This window comes from Gavialis gangeticus, unplaced genomic scaffold, assembly GCF_001723915.1.
Source record: "Gavialis gangeticus isolate Ggan-Ray unplaced genomic scaffold, GavGan_comp1, whole genome shotgun sequence".
In the NCBI taxonomy this organism is placed as follows: domain Eukaryota; kingdom Metazoa; phylum Chordata; order Crocodylia; family Gavialidae; genus Gavialis; species Gavialis gangeticus.
In genome coordinates this window covers 146,108,327-146,135,531 of record NW_017728992.1, presented here as the reverse complement: position 1 = coordinate 146,135,531, position 27,205 = coordinate 146,108,327, and the positions used below count along the sequence as shown (strand labels likewise).

General features: G+C 41.6%; 1 protein-coding gene across 3 annotated transcripts in view; it reads right to left on the bottom strand.

Moving 5' to 3' along the window:
* RALYL (RALY RNA binding protein-like) overlaps positions 1–27,205 on the bottom strand; it is a 939,792-nt gene that overhangs the window by 293,451 nt on the left and 619,136 nt on the right. The window contains exon 1 of one of the 3 annotated variants that reach the window (XM_019527859.1): positions 11,688–11,811. The exons of the other annotated variants lie outside the window; for them this stretch is intronic. Within the exon in view, the coding sequence (XP_019383404.1) occupies positions 11,688–11,724 (37 nt within the window). The 5' untranslated portion in view covers positions 11,725–11,811. Of the gene's footprint in view, positions 1–11,687; positions 11,812–27,205 lie in introns of those variants that run through there. 3 annotated transcript variants of the gene reach the window in all.

Sequence of the window (27,205 nt, the reverse complement as noted above, 5' to 3'; positions counted from 1 at the left end):
GGGGGCCCCCCCCCCCCCCCCCCCCCCCCGGACTCACCCATGAGTAACTTATTAGCACTGTTGGTTGTCTAATCTAGACAAGATAATATCCTGATTTTTCTACAGGCCTTCAAAAGAGCTGAATTATTGACTGAGACTGAGAAAATATTTCTGGATTTCTGTCCTTGAAGAATATGGAAGAATTATGCCTTTGTAACATGTAAATGCTGGGCTCATTTTATGCAGCATTTAGAAGTTGCCTGACGTTTTATAACCAGTAAATGTCTGTTTAATGGTTTATCAGATTTTTGGATGAGAATTTGAGAGATTGGAAGGTATTTTTGAATGCTTTAGGTTTCCTTTTTATGAAGTTGTTAGTATGCATATGATATGCTCGGCCCTCTCTTTAGTTACAGCTAAAGATTTGTCATATTTATGGATTTATTAAACCACATCCTTTGTTTCCTTTTTAGATGTTTAATTTCCTAATAAAAACTAACAATGTTGTATTAAGAAAGGACTGGATGAGTAGTGTATGCAGAAGAATAGGGATTTCAGTTTGCCAGTATCCTTTTAAAGAAAGTTGTGGACTTGACACAAATATCATTTATTTATTCACTTCTATGGAACACATTTAAAGAAAGTATGGACAGGAGAAAGAAGAGTTTGGTTGCTCCCTGAGAATAAGAGCTTGTGTGTTCAATTACTGGCTGAATGGTTATGGCCTGTGCTATGTAGGAAATGTCACTTGCAAACACATGGAGATGGAATGAGGACCTTCACATGAAAAGGGCTCATGGTAGAAAGGTAGGAGGCTCCTCTCTCCATTCTTATAGTGAAAGAAGGTGAGAGAGTTTCCAGGCAAATTCCCTAGAGAACTCCCCCTTGTTCTGCACCCTAGTTAAACAAGGGGCTTAAGTATTGGTCTAACTGCCGAGTTTTAGCTCCTTATACAAAATATATGTAGGTTAGTTGCTCTTAATTAAAGAAAGACCTTATCTTAAAGGCTCCCTTTCAAAGTGGTGGGGGGAAGAGGGGGGGAGGGGGAATACCTGAATCAAACAGACCTGTGAACTGCTGGAAAACTGCTCTGTTTTCTCCCCTGTTCACTCATGGAGTCTCCTGATCCTAGACTGGCCCTGCTCCCTCATTCTGACTTTTGTCAGACACAGGCAGCAATCACTCAGCTAGCAGCATAGCAGCACACCCAGCTGCTCAAAGCTGTATCCAAACTTACAGCCCACCAAATGGACATTCAGCAAGCCAAACACATGGGCAGCCCTGGCTCCTAAATACCTCATAACAGCTCATTATCCTCACTCTTAAAAATACATGTATTTCCAGCTGCACTTATGTAGCTTCAGCATCCAGTCATTGGATCTTTCATCTGCTAGATTAAATAGAACCAGAATCAGCAGTCTTCCCATTTATATAGGTTTGTACTGCAATTGAGTTCTCTTAATTATCTTTATGATAAACTAAATACATGCCATTCCTTTTAGGTTAGCAGCCTCTCCAGACCTTAGATCATTCTAACTGTGCTTTAGTCCTGTGAACTGTCTAGCTTTTCTGCCGGTCATAAAGATAAGCAATGTGGAAAATGTACTGTTCCATTCCCATTAATTTGTGTCACAGGTGAACATTTATACTCTCAGGGTCTGAGCAAAACTCAGAAAGCTTTTCTACATAAAAAGCTATTCTGTTTGTAAATGCCCAAAGAACCAAAATTGGGAATATTGTATAGTTCTAACTGCACCCTCCCTATTTGTACAAATTGGTTTTACTCTTCTTGTCATGGGCATGTGGGTTATTTTCATGTGCAGGTCCTTATTTCATCTCTAGATATTTGCAAGAGATGCATAACATCTGTTTTTGTGTTAGCTTGTGTCCTCATACTAAGATGATTTTCTTTCTGTGATTTGTTAGCATGACTGAAATTTGTTTGATTGTAGGTGGTCAAAAATAGTTTTTAAACTCAACCAGAGCACAGGAAACAGACATGTGCTAATTTGTCTCTTCTCCAGAAGTCAGGAGGACTTGGTCTAAAAGGGTGTTTAAGTTGGCCTCTGTTTTTTCCCTTTTTCCAATAAAGGTGAATAGCCAGGCAGATTTAATACATTTTATGGCAGAAACTAAACAAACCTTGAGCAACATACTTGCAGAGCATTTCATTTGCTTTCCTTCTGTATGTAATTAGCAGACACTGGCATTAGAAGTGTTCAAATGGGTTTTAAAACAAGGCTTATTCTCCACAAATGTTCACATATTGTTTTCCCCTCTCCATTTACATGATAATGAATCTTATTATTCTAGGACTGAGAAGTGACTGAATTCAAGTCTTGCTGTAGAACTTCAACCATTATTTTTCTCAGTACTTGATCTATTATTCTACTAGGGATAGAAGTTAGATTTATAACTGTATTGGCAGGGACTGTTTTTTCCCTGTATGAAAATCAGTATTGTATTTATTTTTTAGTAGCATCTCAGTTTTCTATGACCCTTCAAATTTGTTAGTGCTATGGTACATTCATTTGCTCTAGACACCCTAAAAGCAAAACTAGATGATTTGCTTCCTCATTTTTCTAACTGTATTTATTTATTTTCCTTCCTGAGGTCAGATTTTAAAACAGAATTTAATCTTTATTGGTGATATTTACAGTCTTCATTGATTTACATCTCTCTTGTTCATTGTTCATGATTTACTGTCCCTCAAGTACTACTTTTTTCTATTGATATATTTATTCAAAAAAAAAAGCCTGAAATATTCCTTTTAACCCTTGATTTCTAAAGTATGTACCCTTGATTTCCAGAGGAAATATATGTACACTCTAGGACTTTCTAGATGTTTATTTCATTACATTTAAATCATGTATGCTCTTTAAAGGCCAAATCCTAGGTTTCTAATAGCCAAAACTCCCACTAAAGTCCTGCAGAAGACTGGGTAGAAATGTACAGTAGAGACCAGCAGTTTTCAACCTTTTTGGACTCAAGGCACACCTCAATGGATGCCAGGCATCTCTTCTTAATTTCTGTTGAGTGGTACCCAGCTTAAGGAACTAATTTATGTATTTCCATGTTCACCTCCTTCAAGAGGGGGCAGGCACTGGGCAGGTGAGGATATGGCCAGGAAGAGACAAGTGTGTGCCTGCACATATCTGCTTATCTCCTCACACTCCATGGCAGCCTTCAAAAGGAGTTGGTGGTGCATCAGGGTGCCGTGATACCCTGATTGATAATCAGTGTTATAGCCCCATCTCTACTATTGAAATGATAGGGAAAACTACTTTAGTGAGGAGAGTTTAATTTTTCAAACTATTTCTTAAATTTAAGACATTTTACCACTGTGGTCTTGAAGCCAACCCTTATTATATTAAATTTGAATCGCTCACATATAGCAGATTCCAAAATGGTATTTTCTCCAGTTTATATTTTGAATACCTGAATCAAAAAAATTTTCCTTTGTAAATGGGAAATCTCCATAATAATGATGCCTGTTTAGCTGTATTTGCTAGTAGACAGATACTTGGGCAGTTAAAATTTTGAAGTACTTCTACCTGTGCATTTCAATACTGTAGAATCTGTCCACTGTGAATATCTGATACACACTTGTTTCTCATACTCTTTTCATTTGTATATACACTATTAGTTTCCAAAAGTAGACCTCACTCATCTTACTACTCACCTCTGTCCTTTTTATTAGAGATTATATCAATTACCTTTTACCATCCCCAACTTCCAATATCCAATAGAAACTAAGATGACTTTGCAATCAACCTGTAGGTTGTGAAATATGTACTGACTGATTAGCATACTAATGCAACTTCATTTTACACTGGTGTCAGGAAGTAGGTGGGTATGGTCTCAATAGACAAGCTACCAGTATAATGACAGTCCTGACAATATTTGGTATTGCTTTGTTCTTCTCTCTCCTATATTTAGACAGACAAAAACAACTTATGGTGGTACTTAGCGCTGAAGTGGTTGGCTCTTATTATGTGAACATCTGACATCAAAAAAGTGTGGCACAAGAATGAGTTACAGTTTATTTTTCATGTGCATTTCTTCAAGAAACATATGTTTTAAATTTTATTCTTAACGACAGTGAGAAATGAATAATTTGGAGAAAGCACATACATTAATCCTCTTCAGGTCAAAAATGAATTCCCACTTCCATCCTCTCAAAGCTGTGTGAAAAGCACATTTTCTTCCAGAAGTGTAAGCCCTGGAGCTGTTGAGTACCAATTATATTTTTTGAATAAAGGTTTTAGCCATGTGATCTGAATATTTAAAGATATTTGTACTCAAGTGGGTCAGTGTCCTCCTGTTCACCCTTATTAATGATATACTTAATTGCATTTAACTTCACTTCCTCAAAAGGTGTGCAGGGACTGCAGTATCCTGGGGTGATCTTCTATCTAAGGCAGCTTTACAGGAAGAGAGAGATTTCTGTATCTTGCTGAAGAGACATTCCCTAGCTCTTCAGGTCTCTGATGTTTATGGCATGAGGCAGAGTTTTCTTATACAAATCTGGATCAGCAACTAAGTCTGTATCCTCAGTCTGAGGTAGCTGTCACTTCATCAGACATTTGAAATCCTCACTTCATCAGATATTTTAAACCTTTGGCATACACTACAACAGAGCCTTTATTTTCTTTGAGGGGCATTTTGTCACTAATTTATAACCCCCCAAGTGATAAAAGAGAAGACTGAAGACGCTAAAATTTCATCATACTACAATATAATCAAGACACAGTTGATGCCAAGCTTGTTTTAAAGAGGAGATTGTGCTGTTTGTGAAACTGCATGATGACGAGGAAACAGCGGATTTGGGGTAAACAGGAGCTGCATGAAGATACAGACCAAACTCCAACCTAGGTCTGTAAAAGAATATGGGTAGCACATGGTGTGCTTTAAAACTGGAACCTTATGTAACCTGTCAGTGCATGTTATAAGCATATAAGAATTTATTGTTTCTTCAACATGACAAGAAAACTTGACAGCGAAGAACAAATATACTCCAATTAATGCATGCCTTTCAATTTACCATAGCCTAAACCAGAGATAAACAGTACTCTGTGATTTCATTATATAATCATTTTTTATTACAGCAAGGAACTATCTGCCTTATTTAACACAAAACTATAAAATAAGCGCATTCTCAAAACACTCTGTATGCAGGGAAAAACAGGACTGGAGAATGGAGAGCATAGCTTAAGGGGAAAGCCATTTAGAATGAATTTGGCAGGTACAAATAACAAGGCAGTATATACACACCCTAAATATAGAGCAACCAGAACAGAAAGAAATTTTCTGCCATAAAGTATAATCCCAAACAAAAGTCTTCAAGTCTTATGCAAATCCAGAAGTCCGTAGAATCATCCCCTGCTTAAGTACGACACTAAAGCTGATGGCACCTAGCACAGATATTTTTCTTGCTTGCCATATGCACAAGGAAATTATTCCTACAGGATGGCACTTTGGAAATGCTTGTGATTAAAATGGTGGCAAGTATAGGAAAGATGAATTTCCAAGTGAAGTGAATTTGTATCATGGGTCTTACTAGTCAGCCTCTAGCTCATCTGCATGCTCAGCTGGATCACTGTGATTTCATCATTCTGAATAAGAGTTCATATACTACATAAATAACATTTAGGAAAGAAATACTTTCTGTTTTGTAACTGTTAAAGAACATAGATCCTGAATAAAGACAAAGATGTCTGGGAAACTGAATTTTGAAAGACTTTTAGACCCAGGTGAATTTACATAGGTGAACTTTGTCAAGATTTATTGAAACACTAAAAAAAAAAAGGGATGACTCAAATCATCAGTATGAATCATAAATAATAAGAACCAGAAATGTAAATTTTGGCACCCAAGGCACTGGGTGCCTACCTCCTTGTACTGGTTGTGGCAATGGCAGTATGGGTTACTATTGCCTCAGTGCAAGCTCTCCTAGCATGGACTGCAGTGGTGACACAGGCTCCTTTGGGGCTGTCATTCTGACACCCCAAGCTGGTGCCTCAGTTACCCCAAAGTTACGCTACTGCTAAGACCTGTTTATAGCATATTGACCATTAATTGTAAATGACAATTCTAACAGTATTTTAAGTAATCAATCTCTAATGAGTGAAAGGGGGACAGATGTAGAAGGCATTCATTCAGTGGGGGTCCAATTCTAAATCTACTAGATGACAACAGGAATCTGCTTATTGACATCAATAGTCCCTTCAAACTGCCTGGCATCCCAGGTTTCTACTGAGATTGTGCAGCTCTGGTTCTCACTGCCAGCCATATGCCAGAGCTTAAAGGTGCCACCACATGCCCTGTGCTGTGATGGAAGCTCTAGCTCTGGCATGGGGAACAGGGCAGTGGTGGTAGTTGTGGCAGCTCCAGCACAGGGTGGCAATAGAGTGGGCAGCTGAGGACCTGAGGCCATGGCAGTGGTGATGGGCCAAGTAGCTAGAATGTGATTGGAGCTGTATTAGTCCTTGCTTACACTCCTACAACCAATCATCACATCCACTGGGGCTCAAAGTCTTCAGATACTGTAGTCAGCCACACAATCACAGATATGCCCCTAACTTCCCGCTGGTAGTCTGGTAGGCCAGACTGAATGGGCCATGTCTGACAGCCCTGATTTAAAAGCAACACTGTTTGTTGTTTCTATCGGCTATTGTGATGCCTCACAATGTATTACTGTTATTAGTCAGGCATGATATTGTGGAAAGATCAAAGATACCTCCTTGGAGAAAATCCTCAGCCAGAGGGATCCGTCTAGCCATAGCAGCATGGCCACGCTCTGGAGGACCTTTCCAATCCATCTAGATGTAGCCTTATCTGCTCGGCAGGTGAATTGGTTGGTTTAATTAAACCTCTGTGAACTATTCCTGCCCAGGGGCATCGGCATAAAGAGGGGAAGTAAAGGAGAGAAGGAGAGGTCGGCAGTGAGGACAAACGCCCATTTGGTCAGGACTGAAGTCCCTGGGAACAGGGCAGTAGACACATAAGGTCTATAAAGCTTGGAGGAGCTCGGAGACAAAAAAAAAAAAACAGTTCCATGTTAATTGGCTACTGCAGATGGTTAATTGTGCCAGCGGGACGCCAATCATTGAGAGGAGAGAAAAAAATGCTCAATCGCGGTTTCAGCAACCAAGAGCATGTTGACTGTAGGAAAAGGGGAATGGGGCAACTACTATGTACCCCAACCTCATGGAGAAAAGGTAGATGAATAGACATCACATCTTGGGGGGGGGGGGTTTCCATGTTTTTGGGCAAAGAGGTTTTTCTTTTTTCTTTTCTTCGCTTGCCCTTGCTTGTTGGCAGGTGATAGTCAATTCTGGGTCAGGGAATCACCACCCCTCCCCAGTTCAATCAAATCAACAAAGTCATGGCAGGCAAGATAGTAGCGAGGAACACCAACCTAATTGGGCTGACTGGTGTCTGTCTTGTGTAAGAAAGGCAGGTGAATGTCAACAGGACATAGAGCCCTGCGTATACAGTGATATCATGACAGACATGTCTTCAAGAACTAAAAAAACAATGTTGAAGGGGGCAACAGATAACTCCTAGATGAACACCTTGCTGGGGTCGTTTGACCCCAGTACTCTTTCCTGCCACGGCAGGGGGTTGGATTCAATGATCTGCTCAGGTCCCTTCCGACCCTACAATCTATGAAACTCATCTTTATTAGTTTGTCTCTTTTTCCCTCTGCTTTATCTCTACAGAAGCTCATCTACAAACATAAATTTAGCTATGAGCTGTGCAGATGACTCAGACCTACCTCTGACTCCTGTGTCTAGACAACACTAACCTGCTTCTTATTTAGGTCCATAACCTGGGCATTGTCTTCAACTACCTCTTTTTAGTTCCTTGCTTCTGAACTAAGAGTTGTATTTTTTTCTGCATAAGATCTTTAAAACATGGCTTTTCTTTTCTATCCACACAGCTAAAACTCAGCCCTTATATGCTCTTGTTTAATTATTTTGCAACATCCTTTCCTTTGGCCTCAGCAACGCAATTGAGTCCCACTAATCCACTGAGAATGCTGCTGTGCAAAGCTAATTTTCCTAGACTGCTTTGAACAAGTCTCCATTCTCTTTGTATCCCTCTGATGGCTCCCCTTTCTCTACTGCACCCAACGTAAAGTGCTCTTTTCATTTTCCAGTTTCTCCACTTGTCTCACTCTTTAATCCTGCCTAAGTATTGAGGTATTGACTATCATCTCTACTTTGGCACATGATACTAGTTACTGCTACCCACTTGTCAAATTTTCAATCAAAAATCCCTCTTGCTTTCTCTCATTTCAATACCCACCTGCCCACTTTATTCTTCTTCAAAATTTTCTTTTAAACTCTTGCTTCCTAGGATGCCTACAAAAAACCTCACAACAGTTAATTTGCTGGTACTGCTTCATAGCTTCACTGTTAACTTGTATTTTCGTGTGTACAAAAAATTATATAGTATAATTCATGCAATAATTACATGCTGTGCCATCTCTTTAAGACAAAAACCATGTTTTTGTTCTGTCTGAACAGAAGCTATCACAGTTCAGTCCTGGTCCATGACTAAGATTCGTAGGTGCCATGATAATACACACTTACTAAGACTTAACAGATTTAAACACTGATGTTTTTATGATGTTATCTCAGAGGTCCATAGATATCAGTGCCTATATTGTAATATTTGCTGTAACCAGCCAAATCTCTAAATATGTTCAGTCACTGGAAAAGTTAGAAGTAGCCAGAGAATTTATCTGGCTCAATAGTTATCCAATATTTTTTCTTGTCATTCAGACAAAGGATGCTATAAATTTGTGCATATATATAATTCATTTACCTATTTGCATAAAAAACACTACAGCATTTTCTCCTAATTCTTATTAGCCATAATCCCCTGAGCAGGATACATGATTTACAACATTATAAGTAAACAAAGTAATTTTGTTTTATTGTATTCCACTTCTTTGCTCTCATTGCATGTGTAATGCTATTTTTTGCAAGTAAAAGATCTAAATTAAAGGGCATCCCAACAGTGAAGTTTTCAAAAGTTTAATCAATACAGTTAACAAAAAAAGCTATCCAAATACCTAAGTTTATATTGGCACAAGAATCTTGCAACCAAAATGAAATATGAAGATGGGTTTTATGCACAGAAATAAAGTGATGCACAAGTGCCAAGCAGTACACCTTGCAGATGGCTACATTTTTCTTAAAGTCTTTCTCTATCTCTCGTCCTCTCTTTCTCTAAATCAGCATGCTTTCAAATGGTATGAAGCAGAAATGACTTGATACCACCTTCCTTCATACTTCAAGAAAGCTTTGGAAAAGCAACACTGAAAATGATGTTCAGCATTTAGCAGACAGATGCAGGACTTAATGAACAGGAAAACCTCAAAGCTTCTTGCCCTCTGTGCCAGATATTCAAAATGCTTTCGTTTAAAACCAGACTAAAACAACTTTTTCTAACATGTATTAGCTCATTTTATGAAAGTCGCTCCTTCTTATCTTTGGAGGATTGACAAATAGGGCTCAAAGGTTAATACGTGCTTCACTTAAAAAGCAAAACAAATCACTGTAAGAAATAGATAAAAATATAATTCTGATAAGTATTTAGTCCTGTTATTTTTTTATGTTCTTTCAAGTTAACCATTTTTATGAACTGTACCCTTCTGATTGCTTTTGGATTGTAAGGTTTAAAAAAGTATCAGAAACAAATTCCCCAAACATTTTGTTTCTCTGGTAACATTTTATACGGGTCTTTTGCAGTTTCTAAATAATGGACTTGCTTACATATAATTGATATTGGTATTAGGACAACAGTTACAGTAAGATCGCTTCTAATAGTATAAAATTACATGCTCACTCTTACTTAGTTTTCTCACAGAATCATTTCAACAGCCACTAGTGTAATTATTCATCTGACTAGGTACATTTCATAATTTTCTCCTATCAATAAATCACAGATTTTCCTTTATCAAAAAGATGCACCCACTTAAGAAATGCATTCCTTACATGTTTTTTACAAGCTTTTCAACTGTACTCCAATGAAACTAAAAATTAGGTAATTTGTATAAATTAGGTAGACTGGAGCACAAGGGGGCACAGTACTGTTACTCTGTCCATAGGAAGACGTATCAATTGTTTCTTGTTGGAATTTGCACGGGTCCTTACATACCAGAATGATGGTTTTCATTCTGTTCCACAGCAGAAACAAATGTCAAAAGAAAAGTGTTTTGTTAAAGATACTTTGTTCTTTATCGGTTTTTTATGCCTGCCGTGAACGTAATCAGCCATTTTTAATTTTTTTCTGCCAAAAACTAAATATAATCTAGTAAAGACCTGGAAAAGAGAGAAGGGAATGAATAGCTTCCCACCACTATCGTTCCTGCCTTGTAAAAAAAGGCTGGAAATGTTTGCCTGACGTATTTGGAGTCTTTGCATTTTTATGAAAGTGCTCTTGATCCTGTGATAAAATTATTTTTGTTTAATTGACACATTAAACAAAATGGGAAATAAACAAGAAGCCATGTTATGACTGCAATAAGCCTAAGTTATAACCCTGTGATTATTTTCCCCCTCTATGCAGCTCTCAGGAGAGAGTTTAAAGTGGTTCTTTTCATGTGAATACGTGAAAAGGAAGATGGATTTCTACTTCTGGATTTTACGAGTCATTGTCAGGTATCACAGAAACTTTTCATATAATGCTTATCAGTTTGGCTGCAGAACAGAAAAAAACTGAAGGAGGCCTGTACAGAACTTAAACTCTAGTGGCTGAAAACTGGCTCCAAGTGAGGTCAATGGCAAAGCTAGAAACAGCCCGAACCACTAAACTGCAACAAGACTTTAAATAGCCTTAGTATTTGCCTTGTGTTTTGTTCCTATTTTCCCTCCACACGCCGTTAAGGCCATTTTTAAATGGTATAGGTTTCTCTCCAAATTACTTCTCCACCTATTTTTCTGGCTTCACTTCAGCCCTACTTATAGTAGTACTTATAATAGTACTTTATGCCCTGACCCCTAGCACAGTATTTTCACTTGGCTCAGCTTCTCCAAAGCATTATGCAAAGGTGGCTAACATGTAATGAAAATCCTTTAACTGATCCCATAGTAAGTAGTCAGGCAGGTCTTTAATTGGAAAGTCAGGAATTTTGCACGCTAATGAAACTTCAGGCTGGTTTAAATTTGGCACATATTGCAAAACACACGCACATTCTGTTTGTGTTTAAGCTATACCAATATCTGTCTTCTGAAAGTTCAAATTGTGGAAAGCAACTGCTATGGAAGTTGGAGCACCTCTAGCCTTTCGAAGCTTGCCAAATCAATTTAGCCAAGACATTTCACAAAGTGAAATTGTGCTAACCCTGTGGAGGCAAAGGATCTAACTAGCCAAGCACTGTGCTCAGAATACAGGATGCTGAGCTGGACCAAAGTTAATATTTGATCTCTAGTTCCTTGTTGATTTTATAAAGCAGTCACTTACTAAGGGTTTCCATAGTAACAAGCGAGCTAATTTTTCTTTTCAAAGATTTTTCATGCACTTAACATATAGATACTCTGGTACAAACAGTAGCAAAAAAACCCATTTGTGCTGTTCTGCTGTTATTTGACTAGTGTAGGGAAAAGTAAAATATGATTTTCAGTAAAACTGAAGATTTTTTTTCCCTTTCTCAATGAACAGATGCATATAAAATGAGTTTATAATTTACTTACATCTTTGGTTTCTGCGTTTGCTCTTGTACATAGTCATTCTGAAGAAATCCCACTTTCTAAGAAGTAACTGCCTTGCACGCAGGAGAGAGGAGGCTTTGCTTCTGCTTCACAGTGAGACAGTTGCTCACTGACAGAAGGTAACCAGCAATCTCTCAGTGAAAGCCAGGGTAATACCATTCTCCTAAAATCCAGGGGAGATGCTAATGGCACTATTTTTTCTACCACAAAGCCTAGAGAGCAAATGAATCTTTCTAAATTTTTCCAGGATTTGAGCACTTCTAATAAAACTCAACCAGGATAAGGAATCAATGGGGTATAAGAATACATTGATTTATTATTTAATTCATTTGAGACTAAAGATTCCTTGAGCAAAGTAATGTACGTGGAAGAGATCTTGCAGAAGTACCTGCCTGTGTAACAAGAAGCCTTAACTTTTCACTGAGAGGCTCCAGGAATAGGCATATAAGAGGACTAGACATGTTCTGGGTTGATTCTTCAACTACTGACTAACCATAGCATCTTAAGACTAAATTAACAGAAGGTTTTTGTTTTCTTTATTTTCTCCAAAAGACTGAATATGAAACAGGCCCCTTTGTGAACACAAATGAGTTTTGTAGTAGTTATTTATGCTAATAAAAATAGGAATATTTTTTTTTAAACCTCTATCTTGTGTTGGGAATTTAATTCTGAATTATTTTCAAATATTTCTATATGCTCAGAGCTATTTAAATCAATAAGGAGATACTCACTCATTAGTAACAGGGTGCTTTTGATTAACTGCTTCACTGCCAGATGATATAATGATGATGAGATGGGTCTGGGGAGCAGCCTATGTCTAAGGGGTTTGCAAAAGATTTCTGCAATACATCAAAAGTATGTGAATACCCAAACTTAAAATTCAAATGGGTCTGCACCTCTATTCAAATTTTTTTAGGTGTCTGCAAATGAAAAAAAGGTTGAAAACCAAAGACTTAAGACATTAACTGATTAATCACATCTTAAGTGTACTGTGTGCTGGGGCATAAGGTTTGATGTACTGATTCTGATCCCACAAAAGCAAAAGCATCAAGGGAGAGAAAGGAAGCAGGAATGATGATGTGCTATTTCTAGACATAGGGGGGCAAAAACAGTTTGTGATCATTGCAATATTAAACCATTTTAAGTAAGGTGAATCTAAAATAAATCTCTGAACTATTAAGGAATCCAAATCTAATGCCAAAAATGGGACTTTCAGGGTCTTAAACTCAGGGACCCTTGGTTGTAAAGAAGTATATAGCTGACAAAGTAGGCTCATGCCTCTCTAAACCAATTAGTCTCTATGGTCCTATCCTGCCCTACCTTCTCCCTGACTTCACGCTACCATGGCTAACAACCTCTGATTTGCAAAGACACTGACACTGACTATGAATAGCATCCACTACCTTAAAAGGTTTGCATATAAGCATAATTTTCGTTCAACAATACAAATGTTTACTACATACTCGGTGCATCCACATGTGTGCATTTACTGCACAGTAACCAAAATTACTGAGCAGTATGGGAACACATCTACATGTGCATGCCTGTACTGCACAGTAAATATGGTGGCTTATGCCAACTTGAGCATAAATGTGAAACCTGCATCATGCCGGTATCAAATTTATGCCAATTAGCTACTGCACAGTAATGCATGTGTAGGTGCATTACTGCACAGAAACCCAGGGGGCCTCCCTGCTGTGTCTGCCCAGGCTCTAGGAGACTGGCCACCTCTCCTGGCTTCAACCTGGGACTGAAGTTAGTCCCAGGTGCTAGCAGCCAGCTCTGGCTTCAACTTGTGACTAAAGTTAGTCTCAAGGGCTGGCAGCCATGTGACTAGAGGCTGGAACACCCCTTGGTGGCCACAGGGGTACATGGCATGCTGCTCTGACCTGGCACTAAATTTAGTCCCAGGTTGCCTATACGTGTAGATACCAGCCTACTCTTGCTTACTGCTCAGTAATTTACTATGCAGTAAATTTAAGCTGGTGTAAATGCACCTATAGGCGTGCATTTACTGGATTTATTTATATGAGATGCTTTACTGTACATTAGACTAAACTAATATGCAGTAAAGTGTCAGTGTCTACACATTCACAGGACTTACTGCCCAGTAAGTTAGGCTAATGCACTGTTTGCTAGTACCAACAAATATAGGCACTAGATTAATGGTACATTAGCTACTGTGCAGTAGTCCAATTTGTTCCCAGTCAGCCTGGGCAGCAAGGGCCACACACGGCAGGGGGGAGAGCTGTCTATGGATCCGGTACTGATCAGCTCCCAGCTCCCCACAGCCATGAGTGGGGAGCAGGAGCCAACTGGGGTCTGTGCTGTGTGGGCAGTGGTAGGGCTGAAGGGACAGAGAGATCCCCTGTCCCCTCAGTCCTGCTGCTACCCAGGCACTACATGCGCCAGTAGGCTTCTACTCTCTGCCTGTGCCTGGGGCAGCAGGGAGCTGAGCACCACAGGGACCAGGGGAAGATGCAGAGGATAAGCAGCATTGGAACTGGAGCAGAGATGCAGGGTAAGAGAAGGGAGCAGTCCCAGGGACAGAGAGGGAGACATGTGGGGTGAGGAGGGGAGAAGTGGTACTGGGGACTCGGGGGGGGTGGGAGATGCAAGGTGGAAACAGCACCAGAGAATGGTGCTGCTTCTCCCTTGCATCTCACCCCCAGTCCCCAGCACTGCTTCACCCTCTGCATCTGCCCCCAAGTTCCAGCGCTGCTTACCCCAAGCTTCAGTACAGGAAACCCTCACCATTTGCGGGGGATACATTCTCGAGATCCCTGCAAATGGCAAAATCCATGAATAAGGCACTGCGTTTATGCACACTGTGTTCATGAACGCAGTGCTCCTGGTGGCTGGGGGGGGCACAGCTGTGCTGGTGATGGTGGGAGCACAGTGGCAGTGGCGGGAGTGTGATGGTGGTGTTGGTCGCCAGGCAGCAGCAAGTGCAGAGCTCCCGAGGAGCTCCTGTAAGTGTATTTAAGATGCAGATTCGGTATTTGCAAATATTTTGAACTGTGAATGCTAAGCCTGTGAATAGCAAGGGTTTCCTGTATAGGGCTTCACCTCAAGCCAGTGTCATCAGGCCAGGCTGTGATCCTAGGTTCCACATGGCTGGGTGCTGTCCCCTACTCCCCAGAGCCCAGGCCCCTCACCAGCCTGGGACTGGCACTCAGGGGAGCCTGGATCTCCCCTCAGCTGCTGCAGGGGGGCAGAGCAGGGCAGGGGGACATTAGCAGCCCTGAACTGTACTGCTCTCTTTGGGAGCAAATTTGGTCCTGACAGGGGTGCACATGTAGATATGCATACAGGGACATTTTAATAAGCCTGAATTTTCTTTGCAGAAAATTCATGCACATTAATTACACATGTAGATACCCCACTACTCTCTAATCCAGAACTCTTCCTTCCTTATACATTTATATCACTCTCAAAACTTTATTTCTCTCTCTAATACAATCATCTTGTTGTTCCTTGTACTAACCATAATACTTTTTTCTGCTCTTTTTTCAGTATATTACTTTTTTATTCTCTGTCAAACCTAAACAGTATAATTCTTTTGATGTTATCTTGAAGGGAAGGACCAAGATACACTCCATTCAATGAGAGACAGGAGTGACAAGAGGATTTCAGGGTAGTTACGTAATACAGCTGAAAAGTAAAGTGGCAGAAGGTAGATACTGGACCTTTTTGCTACCATGAGATGATTTGGAACTCATTAGTAAAAAAGAAGACATGAGAAAAGAGGCCTACATTTCCCTCCAGTTATTCTGAATTTGTATCATCATCAGTATTATCATTTCTAGCATGAATATCTGCATGGCAGATGACAAAATTTGGTCTAAATTAAATGAAAGGGATGCTAATTTCTTAAATTTGTTTAACACTTTTAAAAGTTTCCCACACAATGCAGATGGCACATCTTAAGTATAGCCATCTCTACAATGGAGAAAAGCAAATCCATAGCAGCAAAGTCAAAAATTGTCAAATTCTACAAGACTGAAAGGTAAATAAAAGTTTGGCTGAGTAAACAAGAACAAACCCCTCTGAAAATGCTGCAGGAAATTTAAGGCCTATCCAGAATGGAAAGGCACTGAAGCTTAGATACTCAACAGTTGTAAATTAACATACTTCCAGTGTAGTCAATATTGCTACAGTGATTTCCATCAGCTGAGGATTCAGCACACGGTTTCAGTGTATCCAGAAATAAACTACATCATAGTCAAGGATGATAGGAAGAAGGACACACAACCAGTCAACTTGCCAGTGGTTGAAAGGTCTTTCCTTGTTGTTCCTTTTCATGTGATGGAAGGTAGGAAAGCCATTAATGACCTTCTCATATAAAGAGTCAAATATCAAGCATTCAACTGTATTACAGTTATGTGGACCATAGGAATAAGACACACAAATAACCTTTGGCTGATAACACTGAAAGATTGAGGCATCACTGGCATTCCACTTTCTAAGTAATATTCATAATAATTATATATTCAAGGGACAATTCCTACTTCGGCTACAGTGGAAAATGACTCAGAAAAAGAGAACAAGTTATTCTGATTATAAACTGGTCTAAAGTGTAATTGAAAATCACTATGCTCAAAAAATGCTAGTGTGAACTCTTTTTCTTATTCCTGTCTAACCTTTAGTGAGAAAAATATAGAAAAACAATTCTTAGGGAGAACATGGGATTCTATGGGAAAAATGGAGTGAAAAATATGGGCAAACTGAACTCAAGGTAGAAAGCTGCTTCAAAGGAGCTCAGATTTTTAAGGTATTTAGTTGCCTAATTCCTAAGGAAAGCAATGGGTGTTAGGCATCTAAGAAACTTAAAAATGAGAGCTTCAGGGTGTCTCTACGGTACAAGACAATGCCATAACAAGACAGACAATGCTGGCTCATCATGTGCTACCTTCTAAAGAAGCAGAAGTATAATCATGTTAGGGCAGCACTGGCTCATAAGTTCTGCTTTGAATTTGGGTGTTAGCATTTGGAAAGCCAGTGTAGCATGTTTCAGCGTGGAGCTGCCTCAAGCTGTGTAGATGTACCCCCTGACTCAGGATAGAGTTAACTTTGCTTGCTGATTTTTACAAAGCTTGTTAACTTTGTTTGCTGACTTTGAAACCAAACTTTCCATAGGGACATACATACTGATTTGAAACCAGGCCAGAACATTTGGTTAAAAACAGGATGGGACAGAATGGCAGGCAATGGTTCTACTCTGTTGCCTCTCACACACAATCTTGAATCAGTCTCCTACTTCTCATGTGCGTGCCTGAAGCATTGAGATATACACAGCTGAGCAGGAAGAAATGATTGAGACACCAAGCTTCAATAAATATATATTTATATAAACTGAAACAGCTCCAGTAGGAGAAATTGAGAGACCAGCCTCAGAACAGTCAACAGCTGTGTAGTTAAACCATTCATCTGGGATACAGGAAAAAAGGCTAAGTGATGCCTAATTCAGGTTTTGCATTCTAATCAATTATTTGGTTCTATTTTTAACTTCTCCCATCAATTTGATACACTATTTCAACTACCTTAAATGATCCTTTTTGACCCTCTTCAGAAACTGAGGTTTAAGATCCATTCCTTTACCTTACTATTAAGGACTAGTTGCACATTTGTATTTCTTAATTCATTAATTTATTGCCAGATATGTGTAGTTATTAGGTATAGCCTGAGAATGCTACAGTGTATATATTTTTCCATTTTACTCCTGTGATGTTCCATTCTATTCCTTTCAGTATTCTATTACAACCAGATATCAAATACTCAAATATAATGATGTAGGGGGCAATATAAGAAGCTAAACTGAAAAGGACTTGGGATATAACAGGAATTTCTTCTCTGAAGTCAGTGTGCCCTATATCCCCCCATGCTGGTATTACTGGGTGTTTCTACAAGAGACAATTTACTGTGCAGTAGACTAATCTATTGTGCAGTAAAGCATTACCATCTACACATGCAGGGCATCTACTGCAGAGAAAATTAGGCTATTGCACAGCTAGCTAGTACCTGTAAATACAGGTATTAGATTAACTGCACAGTAGTTACTGTGCATAGATTCATAGATGTTAGGGTCAGAAGGGACCTCAATAGACCATTGAGTCTGACCCCCTGCATAGGCAGGAAAGAGTGCTGGGTTCAGATGACCCCAGCCAGATGCCCATCCAACCTCCTCTTGAAGACCCCCAGGGTAGGGGAGAGCACCATCTCCCTTGGGAGTCCATTCCAGACCTTGGCCACTCTAACTCCTAGCTGTGCAGTTAATCTAATACCTGTATTTACAGGTACTGTAGTTACTGTGCAGTAACACTCATGTAGATGCTGACTGGGAGTAAATTTGCTCCTGGTCAGCCTAGGCAGCAGGGGGGTCACATAGGATGGGAACTCTCTGTTTCTGGTCCTAGTGCTGCTCAGCTCCCATCTCTCCCCAGGTGCTGGGCGCTGATCGGCACCAGGACCAGGGAGCTCTCTGTTCTGGCTCCTGGCTCCCAGCACACAGATAGAATCATAGAATCAGTAGACCAGAAGGGATGTGGAAGATCATCAAGTCCAGTCCCCTGCCACAGGCAGAAGGTTGATGAGCTCAAATTAGCTCAACAAGGTGCTTATCCAGCCTCCTCTTGAACACCTCCAAGAATGGCGACTGCACCACCTCTGCCAGGAGTGTGTGACCATTGGTCCTTGTCTTCTCAAGGGGTGCCTTCCTGAAGAGTTGCTGCCCCAGATCTTGGTGCCCCCCTATGACATACTTGTAGGTGGCTATCAAGTCACCTCTCAGCCTGCTTTTGCTCAGACTGAACAAGCCCAGCTCCTGGAGCCTGTCCTCATAGAGCCTACCTTCCAGGCCCTTGATCATGTGGGTGGTGGGCCTTCTCTGCACCCTCTCCAGCTTGTTTGCCTCCTTCTAGAAGTGTGGTGCCCAAAACTGGACACAGTTCTCCAGTTGCGGCTTCATTAATGCTGAGTAGAGAGGGAGAAGTACCTCTCTGGATCTGTTGGCAACACAATGGCTGATGCATGCCAGCGTTCTATTTGCCCTGCTGGTGACTTCATTGCACTGTTGGCTTATATTCATCCTCTGGTCAATTGTGACCCCCAGGTCCCATTCAGGTGCTGTGCCAGCCAGTGGGCTGCTGCCTATCTTATAGATATGGTGAAGGTTGCTCCTACCCAGATGGAGGACCCAGCATTTTTCCCTGTTGAACGTCATCTGATTCTGATCAGCCCATAGAACCAGTGTGTCTAGGACATTCTAGATCCTTACCCTATCTTCTGGTGTGCCGCATTTCTCCACAGCTTGGTATCGTCAGCAAACTTAATCATAGAGCATTCCACCCCTGCATAAAAGTCATTAATGAATAGGCTAAAAAGTACAGGTACCCATCCCTGTGGGACACTGCTGGAGACAGTCCTTGAGGATGAGGTCATTCCATCAATTACAACTTTCTGGGACTGGCCTCTAAGACAGTTGCCCAGCCAGCTCACTGTAGGCTGGTCTAGGCCAGTATCCTCCAGTTTAATTGAGAGAATTTCATGGGAGACAGAGTCAAAGGCCTTACTAAAGTCCAGGTAAATGATGTCTACCTCATATCCCTTGTCCAGCTGGTTAGTTACCTGGCCGTAAAAGGACACCAGGTTTGTTAGGCATGATTTACCCTCCACAGAGCCATTCTGGTTGTTTCTTAATACCTGTCAGTTGCTAGCTTGTGATTGATGGCCTCCTTAATAATTTTTTTCAAAGGTTTTTCCTAGGACTGAAGTCAGACTGACCAGCTTATAGTTTGCAAAGTCATCCCTACTCCCTTTCTTAAAGATGGACACTATGTTAACCCTCTTCCAGTTGTTCAGGACCACTCCTGTGTTCTACGACTTCTCAAATATCTTCACCCAGGGCCCTGCTATGAGTTCAGCCAGTACTTTTAGGACTCTTGGGTGTAGGTCGACTGGCCTATCTGACTTCAAAATGTCTAATTGTTCTAAGAGGACCCTTACCTGGTTGGGGCTGATTTCATGTTGTCTGTTGGCTTCCCCATTTTCCCTGGGTCTCTGGACAGGTGCACAGTTCTTGTTAGCTTTCTGGAATACCAATGTGAAGTAGCCATTTAGGAGCTCTGCCTTTTCGTAGGGATCTACTGTGGGCTGCCCCTCTGAATTCAGTAGGGGTCTCACAGAGGTAATTGATTTCTTCTTGCTCCCCATGTACCTGTAGAAGGACTTTCTGTTGTCCTTAATTTTGGATGCTAGCCTGATCTCCATGCCTGCTTTGGCTTTCCATATCTCATACCTGCAGACTCTGGCTATATATGTGAACTCTTCTCTGGTTGCTGGTCCTTCTTTCCATTGCTTATATGTGTCCTTTTTCTTTTTCAAAAGTTTTCTAATCTCCTTGTTGAGCCAAGCAGGTCTCTTGGCTCCCTTCCCACTTCTTGATCTCATGGGAATGGCTTCTTTTTGTTCAGAGAGGATTGCTTCCTTGAGGAGGCACTATTGCTCCTGTGATGGTTCTCAGCCCCTTCTTCTTCCCCAGTGCAGCCAGGAGCACACTGCACAGAGTTGCTCTGGGGAATAGGTACAGAGCTGCTCCAGTGGACAGGGTGGGTACCCAGCCCCAACCCACTGCCTGAAGCAGCCAGCTCTGTGCCAAGCAGGGCAGCTACTGGCAAACCCAGTGCTCCCTTGCCCAGCAGGAGGTTTACTGGCAGCTGCCCCATACCCAGGACAGCTTCCAGCAAACCCCCTGCCAGGAAGCTGTCTCCCAGTCCCATGCATATCAGGTCCTCTCCTGATGTGCACAGGTCCAGGAGACATCTGCCACTGCAACCAGCAGAGCTCTCCTAGCCCTATACGCATTGGAACCAACCCCTTGCCAATCCCCATATTAGCACCTGAAGGAGCCTGGAGCTCCACCTGGCTGCTGCAGGATGGCAGAGCAGAGTGGTAGCAGCCTCATACTGGGAACAACCTGTACCCAGAAATACTTTACCAGTGTGTGAAGAAATTAACCAAAAAGTCTACCCATAAACTACAAAAAAAAACCCTTTCCTTCCTGCCTCTCCACTCCCCAAATCCCTGGAAGGTTTTGATGTTATTAAAATATATCATTGCACTTTCACATTATTTTATGTTCAAAACTTTTAGAAAATGCAACTTTAAGGAAGATTTTTTTTAGTTGTTCTTCCAGCTTGGCAATGACATTACAATGATAAGCAACTCACACTTCCAACTTCCACAAATAGTTTCATCGTTTCATAGTTAGTAGGGTCAGAATGGACCTGAGCAGATCATCAAGTCCGACCCCCTGCCATGGCAGGAAAGAGTACTGGGGTCAAACGACCCCAGCAAGGTGATTGTCAAGCCTTATCTTAAAGACACCCAGGGTAGGAGCCAGCACCACTTTGCTTGGAAGTTGGTTCCAGATCCTAGCCATCCTGACAGTGAAGTAGCGCCTCCTGATGTCTAATCTGAATCTACCCTCTGCCAGCTTGTGACCATTATTTCTAGTCACTCCTGGTAGTGCTCGGGGGAACAGGGACTCCCCCAATGCCTTCTGGTCCCCTCTGACTAGTTTGTAACAGGCCACTAGATCCCCCCTCAGCCTTCTCTTGTGGAGGCTGAACAGGCTGAGGTCCCATAGCCTGTCCTTGTAGGGATGACTCCAAGATCCTTTTCTGCCTCTCCACTGATAATACTTCTTCATAACTCATTCCCCTCTCTTTTTCATTAGTCTCTACATTTGCAGAACTATTTTGTGCATGACAATGGAACAGGCCCTCTAAAGTATGTCAGTTCCCAAAGCAAAGGAGAAGGAGAAAACTATTATTTATAAAATTGAGAAGATCTCATATCTTCCATCATTTTTGTTGATATATCTTTACTTATTTTATTTTTAATGAACCAATATTGGACACACACAAAGGAATGAGGAAAAGAGACAAAATATGTCGCTGATTTCATGACATTCCTCCCCACAGCTGTACTACGATTGTTTGTACATAATCTTTAAATAAGAAAATAGTACCCTTTGTTTCTTAATTTGTGTGCATCTGTATGCACAGCTTTGCACTGAAATTTGGCAAAAATATAAAAGATGACTGATGAGTCATATCAATCTACTGTATTTACTTGATTCTAAGGCAAGGTCCTTTCCCCCCATTTAACATGGGGGAAAAGTCCCTTGTCTTAGAATCACCTATAAGAGTGGCGGGAGGTGTGGCTGGTGGAGGGACAGGCAGCTGCTGAAGCTTGGGTTCCAACTCCTATTTGAGCTCAGGGCTATAGTCACAGCTGCTCCCTGCCCCTACCCACTACTGCTGCTGCACCCTGCTATCTCCCTGCAACCCCATGCAGCCACTTCCCCCCATCTCCACCCCCTCCATGTCGCCTGTGCTCCCATTCCTGCCCCTCTCCCCACCCTTTATCTAGTTTCATGCTGGTAGGCTCCATCCACGCTGCAGCCAGGGGCACTAAGTTTGGCCCCAGTCTAGCCCACAGTAGTAGCGCATAGCCCTCAAAGCTGCTACAGGGGTGGGGGTGGAGCTGGGGCTGTACTCCATGCCCCAACATAAAATAGGGATAGAGACTGCCAGCAAGGATCAAAGGTATGGGGGGGTGGGGATGAGGCAGAGAGTGAGCAGAGGCTGGGGGGAATAGGGGGAACAATAGCCTTCAGGGGAGTAAGCAGCGGGCAGAGATGGTGGGGGGGCAGGCACAAGCAGGGGGCAAGCTGGTTGACCTCCCCACACCACCTGCACCCCCTTGCTTACTCCCTTGCAAGAGTGGAGGGGATGAATTAAAGACATCCCCCCTGCATTAAACAGATTTTATACATGGAAAATTATAACAAATTTGTCGTAAATTTGAGTAAAAATGATGCTTATTTTATTTTATAGGTAAGAAATAGGGCATAGCTTTGAAAGATATGCTTCTTAATGTACTGGCTACTATATTTTTTTCATAAAAACATCCCATAATTAATCATCATGTATTCAAAAATGAAGTTTAGTGTATGGGACACATTTTACCCCTTACACTAGCAAACACTGAAATAACCTTCGACAGAATTTGGAACATACGATTAAAGAAAAAAGACATTAAGTGGTTATTGGATATACTTAAGAATAGATGATGATTAAAGATTTTCAGAAATGCTGTTATGGTAACAAAAGTATTGACTCCTGCCCTAAAGTAGATTTTTTTTTCCTTTATTATGATTCAGTGTGATAAGAGAGCAACAACAGGAAAACTTAATTAATGTGTCATCTCCAGAGACTAGGAGTTAATATGCAGTGGTCTCTGTAATGATGATCTATTCCCTGTCTATTGTTCTTCAGCTTCTTCATGCTAAAGTGCACAGTTGACAGTCCAGAGGTCACAAGTTTGAGGCCATAACAGAAGCAGTTATGGCATGGCCTGGCGGATTTCAATGAATCTGTACATTCTGCTAAATACTGTGTCACAAGGACATGACAAAGAAAAGGAAAGGATGCTCACAGCTGTGTCTTTTAGAGAAATCACAGTCTGTTTTCTAATACGCCAGTCCTGCAATGAAATGCACTTAAAGATGTGTTAAGTCACAGTTCTGCTCAGCTGGCAGGGTCTGCCTACATGACTGTCACTGCAAGACTGGGACTTCATGTTATACTTGCAATTAAGGGAAGATCCAATCATTGAATAAGTGAAAAGGATCATATGTATTGCCTTGATTTTTAAATATATCTGGATCAACCACCCTTCATCTGGGTTTATGCAGTTTTGTAACTCTCAGTCCTGCGTTCATATTGTACACAAATTTTATCTCAAACCAGAAAATAAGGATTACTACCTTTTCTTAAAATCAAAGTTATTCTGTTTTTAACATTGCCTTGTTTCAGCTTAGCCAGTTTTCATCATAACCAAGAGTGTATTCATATTCAAGGCAACATTCAGTTAGCAGAATTTCATGGGAATCAAGTATTCATCAAATACGATATTAAAAATGAATTTACTACATCAACTGGAGTTCCATCTACTGAAACACAAAGATTTTTTTCTGGGATTGTTTGATTTTTATAAAGCAGTTCTGTTGTCACTTATGTCTCCATTAGTTTCTACCTTACTCCTGACCCTGTCCTCTTCTTATTGGCTTTAATTAATTTGTGCAACAAATAATAAATAATGCTTCTGAAATGCCAAATATCCAAATGAAGTCAAACATCCAAATAAATTGATTAATCAATTTATTGATGGGATTATTATGACACATTATATATTTATTATTAACTTGTTTATTTATTTATTGGTTATATATTATTTACTGTGATCAAGTCATATCATGGTAACTCTCTTTTATTCCAGTTAATAAAGTTGAACTCTGCACTAGGACAGAATTTACCTTCTACCATGAATGCTACACAGGTTTATCATTCTGATAAAACATTTAAATTCACCATGTGACACGGGCGACTTCCAGGCTGGTACTAGTATGGCCTTGCCCCCATCTTTAGGCAAACTGCCTGCTTTATTTTCCTGCCACACCTTGTTGGTAAATGATTAGGATGTTAAATAGGTGGGAGGCTGCCCTTTGTATGCCCAAATGTGCATGAGCGATGTATACATGCTCCTGTCCCATGCCTTGCAAATGTGACAATGTGTGATAATACTCTGGCTCAAGGCCAGGCCAAACTGGGTACACTGTCCTCTTTGGGGCCACACGCAAACACCATCCTCCTCTCACCAGGGGCTGTTGCCCTCCACTGGCTCTCAACTGGTGTACTGCACACTGCCTAGCCAGGCCACATTCACCCCACCCTACTCACAGATATCCTTAGGTTTTGCTCTCCACCCCTCAGTCAGCCCTGGTGCAGTATTTTGGGCCTCTCCTGTGACCCCCTCCCTTTGGGGTTCCCTGACACCTTGCCCCTAGGCTACCAATCAGGAAGCCATTGCTTTCCCTTCCTTCCTCTTCCCTGGAGAGAGAAAGGGAAGGAGTGAGGAAGAGAGAGCAGAGTACTGTGGTTATCCTCTATACCTGAGAGAAGGATAGAGCCTTTCAAGTTAGTGTGGAAAGAGGGAGATATTCCTCATCTGACTTCTTGCAGAGGAGCCAGTTTTCTTCCACAAGAAATCTCTTGAATGGCTTTTCTTCTGGCATAAATATAACATCTGTTTATGGCCTAAGTGAAAGTCCTTTTAGAATGGCAAGCAATATATAATTCTTTTTGTTCCTATGTCTAACTTCCTTTTAGGTATCATTTAAAACTAAGCTTAATAAGCATCATCAAATATTTCTTTTCTGAAGTTCCTGATTAGCCACACAAATTGTGTAGGCACTTTTAAGGTTCTCACAGTTAGAGGCTGGAGGTAGATTCTGTGATGGAAATGAAATTCTAACTTTTGCTTTGCCAGATGGGAAGGTCTCAGTTAATTTCTGTCTCAGTCTACCCATTCTTTGTTCCACTTTACTTCTGCTGATCCATCAAGTATGTTGTTTCTTCCCTGGTGATCTGTTCCTTCTCTAATTGTGCAATATTCTTCATGAGTTTGCTTTTGTTTCTGTTTTTTTTCTGTGTAATTTAAACATCGTCTTTCAATCTTGGTTTCTTATCTAATCTTTAAATTAGGGGTTTTAGCAAGCTTATATCTAGTTCTAGAAGGTTCTTATTTATTCTTTTATACTAGTTATTATTTTGGCTGGCTTTGCTTTGAAGTTGTCACCACCTCATGACAGTACCTGCTTAGTCATTATCATAATAGTTTTAATCTTTACTCTAAAAATGTTTGACTAAAGAATCCAAACAATCCTCATGTATTTCCTTGGATTCCAAAGAGACAAACAAATAATTTTATGGCATGCTATAAGACTTAGGATCTTCCTTTAAAATAGATACTGTGCGTCTTAGGAAATTCTTTTGTTTAGGAGATAAATAAAAAGAAATTTAGATTAATACAAACAAATATATAGAGTAATTCACCTACAATGTCCTAGAAAAAAAAGCTGTTTCAGTCATTGTCAAAAATTTTAGGCAACGTATTACCATAACAGTCACCCTATATTTGATCTGAAGATAAGTCATAAGACAATAAGAACATAAGAAGTACCATGCTGAGTCAAGACCAATTGTTCATTTAGCCCAGTATCCTGACTCCAACAGTGCCAGGAGTAGATGCTTTAGGGCAGAGGTGCTCAAACTCCAACCTGTGGGTCAAACATAGCCCACAGAGCTCCTCAGGGTTCAGGAAAATTGGTGGTGGGGGAACAGTGACAATTAATACTTCCACCCCTCCTCTGCTGCTGAATTCCAAAGCCCTGCATCCTGCATGGCTGGATCAGGGCTTGACTGTGCTCCCTCACCATGCAGCTGGATCAGGGCTTGGACAAGCCAACTCTCCCTATGGGGCCAAGTCAAGATGCCTTCCTCTCTGCAGAGCGGGGTTACCCCTACCCTGAATGGCTGAATGGAGCCCTCTACAACTGCCCCAGGTGCTGAATCAGGACCATCGTCCCAATCCAGCCTGCAGAAGGACTGGGCACTGTCCATCCAGCCTGCAGGCCAAAAAGGTTACATACCACTGCTTTAGGGGGAAAGCGTTGAACAGGATACATCTAGAGAAGAGGTGGGAAAAATATGGCCTACAGGCCAGATATGGTTCATGGAGGGGCTTTTTACAGCCCACGGTGGGTCCCTTGGTCCCATCTGGCCCAGGGACCACCCAGCTGTGGTGCATCCTGCCACCCCCTGGACACACAGTGGGGTTGGAGGAGCTCCACAGTGGGATTGCCTTTCTAGGCAGCTCCTTCAAGCTGCTGCTACTGTTATCCCCAGCCCTGCGCCTGCTCCAGACTTGCCTCTCTGGGCTGAGCTGCAGCAGCAATGGCAGCACAAGGCAGAAACTGTTGCTCAGTGATGGGGAAAAGTGTCTGCTCCCCTTCGTTGCCACCGGGCAGTTGGTTGGAATCCCTGTCATGCTGGGTTGCCCTGCTGCTGCTTTGCACAGTCACTGCTGCTGCACTGGGCAGCCCAGAGGTGGCAGTGACCAAAATGCAGATTCAGGGCAGCCCAACACAGCGCAGACTCCGGGCAGCTTCAGCAGGAACAGCCTGGTGGCGGTGAGGGAAAGGGGCTGCTTTTCTCTATGCCAAGCAACAGTTTCTGCCCAGTACAACTGCTGCTGTGACTTCTCAGCCTGGATGGGTGAGTCTGGAGCAGATACAGAGCATGCCAAGTTGGGGCTGCATGCACAGGTCCCCACTGCCACCATGGGCTGTGTGTTGCTGGCAGTGGTGGAGAGGCACCTGTGGGCACATGGATTCTGGGTGCTGACCAGCTCAGGGGGGCTCCCATGCTCACCCCACCATGCCCTCAAACCCTACCCCGCAAACCCCACAACCACACCCTCCTGCACATACAATCACACACTCCACAAACACCGCACCCATCACACCCTCCCCCACACTGCCCACAAACCCCAGACTCACACCTATGCTTCTGGGGGGCCCCAATCACTGCTAC